This window comes from Cervus canadensis, chromosome 15, assembly GCF_019320065.1.
Source record: "Cervus canadensis isolate Bull #8, Minnesota chromosome 15, ASM1932006v1, whole genome shotgun sequence".
In the NCBI taxonomy this organism is placed as follows: Eukaryota; Metazoa; Chordata; class Mammalia; order Artiodactyla; family Cervidae; genus Cervus; species Cervus canadensis.
In genome coordinates, this window is record NC_057400.1 from 70175977 (window position 1) to 70192936 (window position 16960).

Below are 16960 nucleotides of genomic sequence, written 5' to 3' on the forward strand. Positions count from 1 at the left end.
CATGACTGAAGAACAACAACAATGGTGAGCAGAAGACAAGAATCAGGCTTCCTAGAAGAGGAATCACAAAGGTGTTCTTGCTTGAGTAGATTTTTTTCAAAGTGGCGAGTGACAGATCCAGCTTCTTTGCCAAATTGGTCCTCTGTCATCTTCAACACTTGCCTCCCAAGGAGTGTTCCCTGTACATAAACACTAACTGTACAGTTTGGGTATAGTGAAGGAGATGGGGTGGGGAGAATATGCAATGTGCAGGATGAGAAACAAAACAGACCTGCACCATAATATTAAGAAGTAACACACAGAAATTAGTTTGGCAGCTGTCTCATACATTTCAAGTAGAACACAACTTCCTAACTATAATTTTCCACTTGCTAGTATAATGAAAACAAAACTTCAGGAGAGTAAGTTTACTGTACATCATCACTGGTAAAATTAACAGGGCTTTTACTTTAAAGATTGTGAAGAATAGGGAATGTATTTATTTTTTAATTTGCTTTTACTGTAGCCAGAAAGTATTTGAGTATCCCTCTTCTGGGACAGTGCACAGCTATCAGAAACACATTCTATGTGATGCAAAGCAGATAGAATGCATGTCATTGTCACAAAACCCTTGTTTTTTTTTGATGGGATATTTATTATTGTCATTTACTCCATGAGGATGACTGCTTCTGGAATCCACATCGGAACAGAGCAGAGGGAAAGTTCTGAGACTTCCCTGGTGGCCCATTGGTTAAGACTGCGCTTCCGCTGCAGAGAGCACTGGTTCAGTCCCTGATCAGGGAACGAAGGTCCTACATGCCAGGTGTTGCAGCCAAGAAAGAAAAGAAAAATGAAGGTTGTGCCACCAATCTCTGGCGCTCCAGGAACGGAGCCAGGAAAGGCCTGATTGTACATGTCCATGGGTTTCCAGCTTTCTACTCATATAAGAAACAAGGTGTGATATCCCAGTTTCCCTTTTTGTTCAGATGTAGTCACTCTAGAATAGGTTCTTTTGAGAGGCAGTGAGATTCTAGATGTTCTTGGCTCACAATGCAGAGTTATTGCTCAGGAGAAAAGGGAAACACCTAGAATAGCCTCCATAAGCCTTGAGGATGGAATGATCCCCCGGGAGTTGACGACTGATGAGACGTTTCATACTTCCTCCTTGGAAAGAAGGCTATGACAAATCTATTAAAAAGCAGAGACATCACTTTGCCGAAAAAGGCCCATATAGTTAAAGCTATGGTTTTTCCAGTAGCTACGTACAAATGTGAGTTGGACCATAAAGAAGGCTGAGTGCTGAAGTATTGATTCTTTTGAACTGTGGTGTTGGAGAAGACTCTTGAGATTCCCTTGGACCGCAAAGAGATCCTAAAGGAAATCAACCCTGAATATTCATTGGAAGGACTAATGCTGACGATGAAGGTCCAATAATTTGGCCACCTGATGTGAAGAGGCTGACTCATTGGAAAAGACCTTGATGCTTGGAAAGGTTGAAGGGAAAAGGAGAGGATGAGACAGAGGCAGAGGATGAGACAGTTAGATAGCACCAGTAGACATGAATTTGAGCAAACTCTCGGAGATAGTGAAGGGCAGGGAAGCCTGGCGTGCTGTCGATGGGGTCACAAAGACTTGGACACTATTTAGCAACTGAACAACAACAGCTCCTGAGGATATTCATTCAGAGCTGAACAACCAGCCTTGCTAGTCCAGGTCTTCAGAATCTTCTTGTCCTGATGTAGTTCTCTGTGTTTGTAGAGGAAATATTTAAGACAGTTATAAGAGGGGAAGGGGAAAGAATACAGAGATGTAAAAGGAGGAATCCTAAAACACTTCATTCAAAAGTGGTAACTTATATAACCTATAACTTACATAATGTATAATACAACACATACATTACATCCTCTGTCCGTGGAATTCTTCAAGCAGGAATACTGGATCAGGTAGCCATTCCCTTCTCCAGAGGATTTCCCGAGCCAGGGATGGAACCTGGCTCTCCTGCATCGCAGGCAGATTCTTTACTAACTGGACCACCAGGGAAGCTCATAGGTTAACTCACATGACATATAACGTGACACTTGGAGCGTCACTGAGAGACCGTGCAGAGATGCTCTCAAAAATACCACCGTTACGTCACAACCGAGTTCAGAAAATGTCTTACGTGACCCATAGGAAGACAAGAAGAAAAAGCCTACTTAAAAATCAGTAATTGCATTATTTGTGAATGTATTATATATAAGTAGTCTAAAGATAGTTCAAAGGCAGAGATTGACTGTGGATTAAAAAGTATGACTGCATAAGAAACTCACTTCAAGTCAATGATATAAGTAAATCACGCATCAGGGGCAAAGAGGGAGGGACATAACATAATGATAAGGTGAAGTCACCAAGAAGATATAGCAATCCGTAATGTTTTTGCACCAAACAACAGTTTCAAAATACTTGAAGCAAAAACTGACTAAGTGAAAGGAGAAATGAACAACTCCATTGTTGTAGTTGGGGAAGTCAACTTTCCTCTCACTTAGTAATCGAAAGAGTAAGTGTTCAGAAAATCAGCAGCAAAGAAGAACGAGCACCACCAACCAGCAGGATCTCACGGACATGTGTAGAACATTTCAGCCAACAACATCAGAACACACGTTCTTTTCAAGTACCCATGGAGCATTCTCAAAATAGACCATGTCCTGGGCATTAAAACACCCTCAACAGAATTCAAAGTATTGAAGTATTACAGAGTGTTATCTGACTACAGTGAACTCAAACTTGAAATCAGTAACAGAGATGACAAGAAGATCTCCAGACACTGAAATTAATATATTTCTAAATGATCCTTAGGGCAAGAGGAAGTCTCAAGGGAAGTAAATCAGAATTTGCAGAGTGCAGCTGAAGAAGTGCTGAGCATGAAATACATAGCACTAAATGCTTAACATTAGGAGTTTCGCTGACGGGTGTGCACCTGCGTCCTTAGACAAACTTGGAGGCCTTATCTTACCAGAAACTACCCTGCCTACCTTTCTTGCCTGCCCGCCATGCGGGGGCTGCTGTCTCCAGCTCCCTGGTACCCACTGTCCCATCAGAACCTATTGTTGGGCGTCTCCCTTAGGAGACGGAGAGCAGTAATATGGGGGCAGCAGTGAGGTTCTAAGATATATTCATTTCTCATTCCAAGACCTCAAAATATTTTCTGTAGTTTAATAAATGTTGGAAGACCAAATGGTTTTGTTTTCTTCCTTCTGTTTTAGCGAGCTTGTTTTCGTGTCTTCAGGTTGAAAACATAGATACCAATGAAGGGCAGTCTAACAGGTTCTCTGGATCCCTGCACCCGAGGGCACTGTGTGCTAATGCATGTAGATGTGGATTCTTCATTTTCATGTGTGCATGGGGCTAGACTGAAGACCTGGCAGCTTCATCAAGCACTAATGTTCTCTGCCCCCAGGCTTTAAACCTGGCCTATTCGAGCATCTACGGCAGCTACCGGAACTTTGTGGGGCCCCCACACTTCCAGGTCATTTGCCGGCTGCTTGGCTACCAGGGCATTGCAGTGGTCATGGAAGAGCTGCTGAAGGTGGTCAAGAGCCTGGTATGTTTCCCTCTGGTGGGTTTCCTTCCCAGGGTTGGGGGAAGGATTCTGTACCCAGTTCCTGTGTGGCGAGGGGCTGCCCACCCCATCAAGGTTGCTTTTCTTCTGTGTGTGAGATTTCCTTTCCAGCCAAAGTGATTCTCAGTCCTGGGTCATTACCGTGCATTTTACTAACAAATCTGTTTTCAAAAGTTCCCATCGCACCGACAGCCTGCAGGGTAATGTGGCTGGTGGTTGACACAGACCATCTCTCGCAGCTACAAGGCACAATCCTACAGTATGTGAAGACGCTGATGGAGGTGATGCCCAAGGTCTGCCGGCTGCCGCGACATGAGTACGGCTCCCCTGGTGAGCACAGCGTCGCTCTGGGGCGCACGGGGGTGGGCAGTGTCAGCCCCAGGCCACTTAAGGGAAATCAAGTTGGAAATTACTGGTAAGGATCAGATCTGCCTTCCCCAAGTGGGAGAAGGTGGGAAGCCCAACCAGAAGCTGATTGTTTCCAACAGAACAAACCAGCCTTTCAACCAGGAGCAGGTGTGCGGGGGTGGGAGAGCTGGGTGGGGGGTGACAGTGCTGTGAGCCCTGTGCCCCTTGGCTCTCCTACAGTCGGGATCTTGCAAATCACCGATGAGGGAGGGGCAGGGAGCCCCACTGCCTGGTCCAACTGCCTGCCCGTCTTCAGCGGCCCGGCCTCGGGGGCCCCGTGCAGGGGGCCGCTTCCCCGACCATGCCCCTTGTCCGTCTCGGTCCGGCAGCCTGCCTCTACTGAGGGCCTGTCTCCCTGACTGGCCAGCTGCAGGGCCCTCAGGCAGCTGTGGTCTTTGGGGTGCCAGAAGAACCTATGTGGCCTGACCAGAGTGGATTTGGGGCTTTCTACATGGATAAACTTCATGACCTCAGAGAGCTTTGTTTGTGATAAAATTGAACTACAAGAACCCTTGTCTCTTAACAAAGCTGCCTTTTATCTCATATCTGTTAATACTTTATTGAAAGCTGGAAAACTATCTTGTTGGTCCCAAGGAGACACTGTCCTGATAGGCAGCTGACTGGTGTGGATGAGCCCCTGGGTGTTCCTGGCACCACCCAGGGCTGCTGGTGGTGTTTGAGGAGACAGTGAGGTGACCCATTTGGCCACTGGGAAGGGAATAACCATTGGTATGTCCTGGCTTAGGGAAATCTCAGAAAGCAGACGAGTAATGTTGGGATAATAAAACTAGTGCTCAGATCCTTATTAGAGGTGGATATTCTAAATGTCAAAGACAAAGCCATTTAGGCCAAATCCAGAGCTGGCCTGGGGGAGAGCTGCGGACTTCCAGGCTGGTTCCATGCGTCCTCACCCAGCGGGCATGGCGTCACTGTGGAGGTGGTGCCGTATTGCTGAAAGGACCCCCGCTCTCAGGCTCACTTGGGGTGGACCACCAAGAGGAAAGGATTGTCCCTCAGGCAGGCACGGCTGTAGGGCCATTGTGGAGCGCACTCAGGGCCTGACCTGATGGGATGAGAGGTTTGAAATTTCTTAAGTATCCAGCATTTTTCTCAGTGTTGTTTTGCTTGTTCTGGGTCTTCTGTATGACTATAAATTCTGGAGTCAGCTTGGGGATTTTGACTGTGTCAGCAGTGAATGCAGAGAGTGCTTCCTAGACTTTATGCTTCGCATCTTTTGCAACCTTACGACAACATCCAGAACCTCCAGGAGAGTGGGGAAGATGTGCTGTCTTTCTCTGGAGCTCTGAGAGAAGGCATGCGGATTCACCACTGAGTATGATGTTAGCTACAGGGTTTTTATAGATGTCCTTTATCAGATTAAATACATTCCCTTCTATGCCTGCGAAGGAATTTTTAATTTTATCAAGTACCTTTTCTACCTCTGCTGGAGATGAGTGTGGTCTTACTCCTTTATTGCAACATGATGCCTCCTCTGAAGGTATACACAGACCTCAGAGATGTTGCAGATCTGGTTCCAGCCAGCTGCAAATTATCACAATAAAGCAAGCCATATGAATTTTATTTCCTGATGCATATAAAGTTATGTTTGTACTATGCTGTGGTCTGTTAAGTGTACAGAAACACAAGATACGCCTTTTAAAACATACACATCTTGGACTTCCCTGGTGGCCCAGTGGTAAGGAATCCACCTGCCGATGCAGGGGACACGGATTTGATCCCTGGTCCAGGAAGATCCCAGATGCCCTGAAACAACTAAGACAGTGTGCCACAAGTACTGAGCCCTCACCCCGGGGTCTGTGCTCCAGAAGAAGAAAGGCCACCCGAAGGAGAAGCCTGCACGCTGCAATGAAGAGGACTCCCTGCTTGCCACGACTAGAGAAAGCCTGCATGTAGCAATGAAGACCCAGCACAGCTGTAAATAAATAAACTAAGGACCTTAAAACAGGTCATTGCTAAAGAATGCTAACCATCATCTGAACCTTTAGCAAGTTGTGATCTTTTTGCAATAATATCAAAGATCCCAGATCACCATGACAAGTATAATAATAATGAAAAACTTTAAAATATTGTAGGAATTATCAAAATCTGATAGAGACATGAAGTGAACAGATGCTATGGGGAAAATGGCACCTATAGATTTGCTTGACACAGGAGTGCCAGAGACTTTCAATTTGTAAAAATAATATCTGCAAAGCACAGAAGAACAAGCCGTGCCTGGATTGGATTGACAGGCTTTGGAACTGAGGACAGGATCCAGGCGGTGGAACAGGAGACAGGGCCACCTGCTTGGTGGACAGGATGGCAGTGTCAGAGTCTGCTGTCGGCACGGGCGCTTCCGGCCGCGCACTGTCACGCTCCGCCCGTCCAGCCTCTCCCAGCCCCACATTCGTTCTCCCCCACTGCAGGCATCCTGGAGTTCTTCCACCACCAGCTGAAGGACATAGTTGAGTATGCAGAGCTGAAGACGGTGTGCTTCCAGAACCTGCGGGAGGTGGGCAACGCTGTGCTCTTCTGCCTGCTCATAGAGCAGAGCCTGGTGAGTGCCGAGCGCCGCCGGGCCCGCGTCCCACCACGCCCCTTCCTCCTCGCGGACGACAGAAGAGGCCATTCTTTAGATGCTGCACTTAGTGGCGTTATTTAATGGGGGAAGGAGAACAAGTGTTGTAAAGCACTTATCTTTTTTTCCATGGTTATTTAGACTTTAATTTGAATTTGTTCCCTACAATTGAAAAACAGAAATGCAGTAGTTCATTTAAGAATGTTTTACTGTGTGAACATTGTAAGAATGTTTTATATAGTATTTACCACATCTAAATTAACATATACGACATACACATAATAAATAAAGCTGCTGCCCGGGAGAACTGTCTGTGATGGAAAATTCCATAGCTGAGGCTGTTGAGACCTCAGAGTGGGGCTCCATGTGACTGAAGAACTGAGTTTTAAATTTCATTGAATTTTAATTTTTTACATCGAAATAGGTACACATGGCCCATGCCTGCTGAGGTGGACAGCATAATAAAGCAAACACTCGGAGCCCAGCAACACCAGGAAATCACGCGTGGGGCACCCGCAGTCCCACTGCCTGCCTGCGGGGGCGTCCTTCAGCCTCTCCCTCTGTCCCTGTGGTCACGTCAGCTGCCTGCTCTGCACTAGAGCCCTCTGGAGGCGGCCTCACTCTTCTTTCAGTTGGCCCTGGGGAGCGGGGCGTCTTCCCTGCTGCTGGGCTCTTCTCCTTCTGTTAAATGTTCCCTTTGTATCCTTTGTCCACTCTACTACAACTTGTGTATCTTCTGTGCGTTTCATGCAAATGCTAATATCGTTGTGTATTGCTCAGTCATGTCCAATCTTTTTTTGTGACCCCATGGACTATATCCCACCAGGCTCCTCTGTCCATGAGATTTTCCAGGCAAGAATGCTAGAGTGGGTTGCCATTTCCTTCTCCAGGGGATCTTTTCGACCCAGGTATCAAACTTGTGTCTCCTGCATCGGCAGGCAGATTCTTTACCACTGAGCCACCAAGGAAGCCCAATACCGCTCCCTGATTTTAGCTTGTCTTTTCACTCTAATAGTGGCGATGTTTGAGAAACTGAAACTCCTGATTTGACTACAGTCTCTTTTCTGTGGTTCTTGTATACAAGCACTTCTTTTATCTCTTCAAAGAAGTCCTTTCCTCTCTAGGAATCATAAAGACGTTCTTTCATATTTTCTTCTAAAGATTTCAGGTTTTGTTTCTACATTTAAGTTTATAATCCTTCTGGAGTTGGTTTTCGTGTGTAATGTGAGATGTGGGTGAAGATTCTTTTTTCCTCGTGGGGCCACCAGTTGTCGCTTCTCCAGCGACTGAAGGAAGACTCCTTTCCTTGTCGGTCAGCAGTGACCCTCCGTCATCCTTCAGCTTTCTGTGGCTGTGCCAGTCTGTCTCTTGGTTTTCTTCCTCCTCCTACGAGTCTGTTTCTGTCCATGGCTTCTAACGTGCTGTGTCACTCGTGGTAGCTCTAACTAAAGTGTTAACCCCTGGTGGGACATGCCCCTTACCTTATTCTTCTTCAAGCACATGCTCCCTCTTTGTGGATCTTTGCTCTGCTCTGAAAGTATGGGAATTAGCTTGGACCAAATACCCTGAAAAAGCACACTGACATTTCAGTGGGAATTGTGTTACATTTCTAGCTCTATCTGGGGAGATCTTTGCTCTGGTACTTCTTAAAGCAGTCTCTTCTCTCTCTGGAGCCTTGGCACCTTGGCAGAGGAGGCAAGGTGTGTTTTACAATGACCTGGGCCAGGGTGTTCCATATACTGTGCAGGGTGTGGCAGTCAGACTGCAGGCCTGGACCAGGCACCTTACACCTGGTTACTCAAAAAAGATATGTTGGCTGTCCTGTCAAGGAGCCCAAGTTCGGGTGCAGGGTGCAGTCTCCGGTCAGGACCTGCATCTCTCAGACTCGACTCTGCCACTCAGCTCACAGAAGACCTTTTCCATGTGGTGCCAGAGGCGGGCAGCTCCCAGGCCCTTGCTGTCCCACTGCCTGCGACTCAGCCCAGCTGCTGCCTGCAGCCGGACTGGTGGTGCTGGGCCAACAGGCCCCTCCCCAAGGAGCAGTGTCCAGGGCAGCCGTGCTCCAGGAACAGCTGAGGGAGAACTGAATCTTTCACCTAAATACACGTGAATTTTTAGCAGCAAGATAAGTTAGGGGAAATTCTTTTAAATAGTAATCACTCACCATGAATTTTAAATATTTAATACAGAAAGAGTCCCTTCATGTGTAACTTTTCCTGAACACATACATAAAATGCAGTATCTCATCTGTGTGTATCCACGCCCATCTCCGCGTTCCCTTTTTCATTTGACAGTAAATCTGGAGATCATTCCACATTAGTAAGTGGTGACAGTCATCAGCCTTTTTCAGCTGCGTGATACTCCACAGACATTACGCTCTAATCTGTGTTTGCGTGGTATGCCTTCATCGTCTGATGCCTTCCTTCTGTGTGGAGAACTTGTGTTCTTTCTGGACTTGGGCATAGGAGGTGGTGGGGGGGGGGCGGTGGTCAGCATCCTTTTGGAAGGTTCTGGAGGAGCAGGGCTGGCTGGCTGACTGCTCTTCCAAGCTTATGTTAGGTGACGACAGGACCTTTACATGATGGGTACAGAAAGCCTTCTCTTCCTCCTCTTGGTCTTAGTTTTGCTGTCATCTTTGTGGAGATCCTCAGAAGGGAAACTCTTTATCAGTTAGTCTGTTTCGATTCTCTGATGACCATTTCTTTGTTTAGCAGTTTGTTTATCAGGATTTCAGGATGGGTGTAGAGTAGGAGGCAGGAGAGCCCACTCATTTCCTGTCTTTTTGTCCTGTGCTGAGCACATCTCTGTCTTAAGGAGTTTCCCTTGTTTATGGGCCCTCTAACTAGGGAAGGGCACCCTTCTTGACCATCTTTGGGTTCATGGTAGAGTTTTAGATGTTCTGCAACCCCTTTGATATTTTGCTTTTTTCCGTAAGGGTGGTGTCATCTGCATATCTGAGGTTATTGATATTTCTCCAGGCAATCTCGATTCTAGCTTGTGCTTCATCCAGCCCGGCCTTTTGCATGTTGTACTCTGCATATAAGTTAAATAAGCAGGGTGACAATATTCAGCCTTGGCATACTCCTTTCCCAATTTTGAACCAGTCCATTGTTCCATGTCCAGTTCTAACTGTTGCTTCTTGATCTGCATACAGATTTCTCAGGAGGCAGTTAAGATCGTATAGTATTCCCGTCTCTTTAAGAATTTTCCACAGTTTCTTGTGATCCACACACTCAAAGGCTTTTGGCATAGTCGATGAAGCAGAAGTAGTTGTTTCTCTGGCATTTTCTTGCTTTTTCTGTGATCCAACAGATATTGGCAATTTGATCTCTGGTCTGTGTTTAATCAAAATGAAAATTGAGTAAGTAAAAATGAAAATTCAGCTCCTTAGCCACATTCCAAGTATTTAATCACCACATGTTGCTGGTAGCTACCTGGACAGAACAGCAAGGGACATTTCCACCAGCGCAGACACTCCAGTTGGGCAGTGCTGCTTGCAGTGTTTATTTTACACAAAATGACAAAGATGGGCCTTGTTTTCAGCATCTGATTTCTTTGTCCATCTGTACTGTGAGATAAGCTTCTTCATGCAGCCTTCTTTTTCATGGTTCTAGTCTCTAGAAGAAGTATGTGACCTGCTGCACGCAGCCCCTTTCCAGAATATCTTGCCAAGGGTCCATGTGAAAGGTGAGCCAATCCTCTGACCGGGGTAGGGACGCATGTCTGTGTTGCCAGAGAGTTCTCTTTAGTTAAAGAGCCAGCTTTGAGTTTGCTTCCTGTTCAGTCACATCCTGGAAGTAAAGTTGAATGAATACTGAATAATGGAAGTATTTAGGATGGAAGTGTTGTATCTTGATTGTGTTTCAGAATAGCATGGGAGCAGGGGTATTGGGTATATATGAAAGAAGAATGCCATGAGCTCATGATTGTAGCAACAGATAGTCACAGAGGCTTCATTGTACCATGCTATTTTTGACTACATTTGGATTTTTCAGTAAGTTTTAAAAAGTTTGAATATTGAGCAAAGACTCAGTTCTCTATTTGAGTTAAAATAGCAGATGAGCCAGTTCCATAAAAGAATTTTCAAAGAGAACCTCTATGCATAATGTTAAACATTTTTCATTTGTTTTTTTTTTTCTTTTTTTTTGACAAAATTAAACTTGTGCAATTGTTATTCATACAAAGGAATAGGCTATAAAATATTTTTTTCCACCGTAGAGGGAGAGAGACTTGATGCGAAAATGAAAAGACTAGAATCAAAGTACGCTCCACTGCACCTTGTCCCTCTGATTGAAAGACTCGGAACTCCACAGGTAATGCAACATGCTGCTGTGAGCTGGGCTCCCAGTTGGGTCAGTCAGTGTCAGGGTTGATGGACTGTGGGTGAGACCTAGTCCTAAGGCATCAAGAGATTGCATGGGCCTGCTCAGCCACTCAGGCCTGAGTTTCCGAGTGAGTTTTATAATAGGACCTTGTCACAGGGTGGCGGGGAAGTTTGAATGAGCTAACACGTGAAAGGATGCAGAACATCACCTGGCAGGGGAGACGTTCACAGTACACACTGCTGTTTTTGTTGTCTGTCCCTTCATGAAGAAAGCTTTCTAAGAACAGAAGGCAGGGAGGAACTTAAGCTAGCTACATCACAGTCTCAACCTGTTGCCATTTTGGATGAGATAATTCTTTGTTTCGGGGGGACTGTCCTATGAATTGTAGGACATTTAGCAGCATCCCTGGCCTCTACCCACTAGATGCCGCTAGACCCACAAGCTGTGATAACCAGAAGTATCTCTACACGATGCCATATGTCCTCAGGAGATAAATCTCTCCCTTAAGAATAACTGTGCTTGACAGTTCTATTTAGTCTGATAAGACATATAAGTAATAGCTGACATATTTTGTTGATGTTTATTTTTAAAAACCTTCTTCTGCAAGCTGTGATAGTTTCCAGTGAGTCGAAAACAATACTGGAGTGCTTCAACTTCAGCATTCTGGCTGCCTGCCATGCCTGTGACGTTTTGTCCTTTCTGCAGCAAATTGCGATAGCAAGAGAGGGGGACCTGCTGACAAAGGAGCGTCTCTGCTGTGGCCTGTCCATGTTTGAAGTCATCCTGACTCGGATCCGGACCTTTCTGGACGACTCCATCTGGCGCGGGCCTCTGCCCAGCAATGGGGTCATGCACGTGGATGACTGTGTTGAGTTTCACAGACTGTGGAGTGCCATGCAGTTTGTCTACTGCATTCCTGTGGGAACACACGAGTTTACAGTCGAGTAAGTGAGTGCTCAGGGAGGGGAGATGGGAGGGAAGCTGGCGTTAGGCTCACGCAGAGGACCACTTTCCTCTGGAAATGGATCCCCATGTTGCTGAGCTGCAATAAAGCGGCTTAAGTACGGGCTGTTAGCTGATGCCTAGGAAATGCCTCAGGGCTGGGCTTCTGGAGTTTTCTGAACTCATGGAAACTTAAGCAAGTCAGGTGTGTATTTTGCTAGACAGGATGACCAACACTTCATGAACTCGTTCTTCATGGTGGGGCCTTGATCTAAAAAGAGGTTCAGAAAGAGTTTGCCAGAGGAACCCCGAAGAGGTGTTTACCAAAGCAGGGACACACCTCTGCTCATCACTCCCTGCAGGACACACAGGTGGTCTGGCCGCTGGCATCTGATCACCCGTTCTACCTCCTGCTTCTTGTCCCCAGGCAGTGCTTTGGCGACGGGCTCCACTGGGCTGGCTGTATGATCATCGTGCTCCTTGGGCAGCAGCGGCGCTTTGCTGTGCTGGATTTCTGCTACCATCTGCTCAAAGTCCAGAAACATGATGGCAAAGATGAGATTATCAAAAACGTGGTATGTGGAAGCTTCACCAAGATAGACACTTCCTATTAAAAGTTTTTTTTTTCTTCTGGGAATGTTTCTCATCTGAGGACAAAAGGTGCCCCCAAATGAAACTTTCTTCTTACTCCCCAAATGAATCTAAATAGAATTAGTAAGCAAAGGAGTCTGGTTCTGTTTTCCTTCTATTTTCAAGGTATCTAGATCTACTTCATGTTATAGAGCCTGTAAGATCTGCGTTTTCAGTATATTGGCATACTCTTCAAGTCTTCTGGCTTCCTTCATTAAAGATCTTTTTAGGTTTGTCATTTTATGGATTCTTTGTAATTGAATTCCAGAAAATACTTATTATCTTTTCAAATATTTTAGTTTTTCTTCCATTTGGGGACTTCATTAGACATGTCTATACTTCAGTTCAGTCGCTTAGTCATGTCTGACTCTTTGCGACCCCATGAACTGCAGCACGCCAGGCCTCCCTGTCCATCACCAACTCCTAGAGTTTACCCAAACTCATGCCCATCGAGTCGGTGATGCCATCCAGCCATCTCATCCTCTGTCATCCCCTTCTCCTCCTGCCTTCAATCTTTCCGAACATCAGGGATTTTTCAAATGTGTCAGCTTTTTGCATCAGGTGGCCAAAATATTGGAGTTTCACCTTCAACATCTCCTTCCAATGAACACCCAAGGACTGATTTCCTTTAGGATGGACTGGTTGGATCTCCTTGCAGTCCAAGGGACTCTCAAGAGTCTTCTCCAACACCACAGTTCAAAAGCATCAATTCTTCTGCACTCAGCCTTCTTTATAGTCCAACTGTCACATCCATACATGACTACTGGAAAAACCATAGCCTTGACTAGACGGACCTTTGTTGACAAAGTAATGTCTCTGCTTTTTAATACGCTGTCTAGGTTGTTCATAACTTTCCTTCCAAGGAGTAAGCGTCTTTTAATTTCATGGCTGCAATCACCATCTGCAGTGATTTTGGAGCCCAAAAAAATAAAGGCAGCCACTGTTTCCACTGTTTCCCCATCTATTTGCCGTGAAGTGATGGGACTGGATGCCATGATCTTAGTTTTCTGAATGTTGAGGTTTAAGTCAACTTTTTCACTCTCCTCTTTCACTTTCTTTTTTTTTTTTTCCTCTTTCACTTTCATCAAGAGGCTTTTTAGTTCCTCTTCACTTTCTGCCATAAGGGTGGTGTCATCTGCATATCTGAGGTTATTGATATTTCTCCCGGCAGTCTTGATTCCAGCTTGTGCTTCTTCAGCCCAGCGTTTCTCATGATGTACTCTGCATATAAGTTAAATAAGCAGGCTGACAATATACAGCCTTGACTTAGTCCTTTTCCTATTTGGAACCAGTCTGTTGTTCCATGTCCAGTTCTAACTGCTGCTTCCTGACCTGAATATAGGTTTCTCAAGAGGTGGGTCAGGTGGTCTGGTATTCCCATCTCTTTCAGAATTTTCCACAGTTTATTGTGGTTCACACAGTCAAAGGCTTAGGCATAGACAATAAAGCAGAAATAGATGTTTTTCTGGAACTCTCTTGCTTTTTTGATGATCCAGCAAATGTTGGCAATTTGATCTCTGGTTCCTCTACCTTTTCTAAAACCAGCTTGAACATCTGGTAGTTCACAGTTCACGTATTGCTGAAGCCTGGCTTGGAGAATTTCCAGCATTACTTTACTAGCCTGTGAGATGAGTGCAGTTGTGTGGGACTTATCATCTCTGTTTTCTACACCAGAGGTTGGGTACAGCATGGCTCAGCTGGGTCTTCCATTTACAGTTTCACAAGGCCACTATCAATGTGTCTATAGGGCTGTGTTCTGTTCCAGAGCCTCTAGTTATGGATCTACTTCCAGACTCATTCAGGTGGTTGGCTCCATTCAGCTCGTTTCCATTGGAGAGCTAAGTACTCCATTTCCTTGCTGGTTATTTAGCTCACATCCCTTCTCATGCTTTCCACATGACCCCTTCCAGCCAACATGATCAAGTCCCTCTCACACTACTAATCTTCTAATTTAATTTTGTGCCACATCTCTGCTGTCTCCAGCGGGAGAAAGTTCTCTGCTCGTATAATTAGATTGGATCCACCTGGGTAATCCATCCTAGTTTTCCTATTTTGAAGTCTGTAACCACCTGACTATATTTATTTGCAAGGTCCCCTTTGCTATTGGAAAGTAATACATTTACAGGTTCCAGGAATTTGAGCATGGACATCTTTGAGGGCGGAGAAGGCAATGGCACCCCACTCCAGTACTCTTGCCTGGAAAATCCCATGGATGGAGGAGCCTGGTAGGCTGCGGTCCATGGAATCGCTAAGAGTCAGACACGACTGAGCGACCTCACTTTCACTTTTCACTTTCACGCATTGGAGAAGGAAATGGCAATCCACTCTAGTGTTCTTGCCTGGAGAATCCCAGGGACGGGGTAGCCTGGTGGGCTGCTGTCTATGGGATCACACAGAGTCGGACACGACTGAAGTGACTTAGCAGCAGCAGCAGCATCTTTGAGAGACCACTGTACCTCCCATACCTCCATTTCCTCGGCTCTCTGGGCTGTACCCAGGTACTCACTTGATTTAACTGACTTCACCTGTGTGATCTGCTGTGTTTTTAACTTTTGAAAGTCACTAGTTTATATTTAAAATGTTGATTTCCTTCTTCAAATCTTGGTAGTAATTGAAATTTTATCTTCACAGAATTTTTTTCCGTTTTTGTTTCTTTATACATCTAGTCTAAATATATAAAGAAATAAGTCATCCTATCAGTCTTTACTTTTCAGTTCCAAGACCTTAAGGTGTATCTGAAACTCTGAAATGTTTCATTGTTTATTGGATTTTATTTGGCAGCTCTTGTTTGGTTGAATTTAATTTGGGATGCCTTTCTCCCAGGATTTCCATTTACTGCTCATTTCCCAGAGTTATTGCCAATTCAGAACCACTTTTAACTTCATAAGAGGTCTGGGCTTGCTGGAGAGCCTGGGAGTCTAGTCCACCTTGCTCAAAGCCCAGGCTCTCTCTTCATCCCACCCCTGCTGGTAGCATTTGTATCTGAGGAGCCTGGCTTCTCTCTCACTTCTCACATAGGCAAAACCAGCCGTGCTTTAAACTGGAATAGACTTTAAAGTTTGTTCTGCTTTCGTTTTTGTGTGGTTTTTCTAATCTAGTTATATTATAGCAGGAAGTGAAGTGAAGTGAAAGTCGCCCAGTCATGTCCAACTGTTTGTGACCCCTAGTCCATGGAATTGTCCAGGCCAGAATACTGGAGTGGGTAGCCTTTCCCTTCTCCAGGGGATCTTCCCAACCCAGCGATTGAACCTAGGTCTCCCACATTGCAGGCCGATTCTTTACCAACCGAGATATGAGGGAAGCCCATTATAGCAGAAGGGTCTGTCAAAGCATCATGTCCACAATAACTGGAAATTACTTGTGTTGTATTAGTTTACTGGTCTTCATCTTTACATTTCTAGCTTTTAGGACACCATAGGTTCTCAATACCTGTCTGTTGAATAAATAGGTCTGTAAGTTTTAAAAAACAAATGAATCTATAGTAGCATGAAACCAACAGAGAAATGTTGCAAAATATATTCCAGTAGTTAGAGAGATGGTCTGTATCAATAGTTGGCTGCACTTTTTCTAATATGAAAATCCTGACATACTTTGAAGCATGAAGAATAAATGGCAGCTATCCTAATTTTAATTGTTGTAGCCTTTGAAGAAGATGGTGGAAAGAATTCGCAAGTTCCAGATTCTAAATGATGAGATAATCACTATCTTGGACAAGTACTTGAAGTCAGGCGATGGAGAGAGCACTCCTGTGGAACATGTCCGCTGCTTTCAACCACCTATCCACCAGTCCCTGGCCAGCAGCTGAGGGAGTGTGTATCACCTGTTTTTGAAGAGTTCCAGTACTGACTGCATTTAAGATCTAGAAGGGCATGTTTTTCTTTCCATAAACTACTTAGTGGGATTTTTAGGAACTATTTTTCAGTATCTCTGTGCCTGTTAAAATAAGGGGGTGCTTTTCAATCTAAAAGCTTGATTTTATAAAATTGACTTATTTTTCTACACTAAAATTGTATATACTTTTGGTAATTGGAAAATCTGAGAATGTTGACTGCAGATTGTTGCCATCATGTTTTTACAGAATCATTTTCCATTTTTCTATGGAATGTTCCAACAGCTAACTATGTCATGAAGTGCTGCTGAGTTCATCCGTTTGTCCTGTAACAAAGGATCTGTAACATTTAAGGAAAGATTTGTGAATTTAAGCAAGAAACTTAATACCAGCTAATTGTAATAAAACCCGTTACCAATTAGAATTAAACTTAATGATTAGCTTTTGTTGAGGGATTTTTCTGGTTTTTTTATGAAAACCTTTTCTAAGTCATTCCCCTTTCCCTTTTTGTGTGTTTCAGAAAACAGTGAACTTGATTTCTGTTCCTACTAAATCCAGCTGTAGCAAAATCTAGCTTGTGACAGGATTTAAAGGTTGCAGAAATAAAACTAATGGAACCTGTTTGCGTACGTTCATTACTGTGGCCCCGTGCGCCCTGCCCTGGCTCTGGT

The 16960-nt window shown here is 44.8% G+C and overlaps 1 protein-coding gene across 2 annotated transcripts in view; it reads left to right on the plus strand.

Moving 5' to 3' along the window:
- Positions 1–16910, plus strand: part of CYFIP1 (cytoplasmic FMR1 interacting protein 1) — a 114818-nt gene extending 97908 nt beyond the window's left edge. For both annotated transcript variants that reach the window (XM_043487882.1, XM_043487881.1), the window contains exons 24-31: positions 3416–3559; positions 3817–3907; positions 6412–6542; positions 10178–10250; positions 10782–10876; positions 11594–11832; positions 12258–12405; positions 16101–16910. In XM_043487882.1, coding sequence (XP_043343817.1) covers positions 3416–3559; positions 3817–3907; positions 6412–6542; positions 10178–10250; positions 10782–10876; positions 11594–11832; positions 12258–12405; positions 16101–16265 — 1086 coding nt within the window. In that variant the 3' untranslated portion in view covers positions 16266–16910. The remainder of the gene's footprint in view (positions 1–3415; positions 3560–3816; positions 3908–6411; positions 6543–10177; positions 10251–10781; positions 10877–11593; positions 11833–12257; positions 12406–16100) is intronic.
- The last annotated feature ends 50 nt before the right edge of the window (positions 16911–16960 follow it).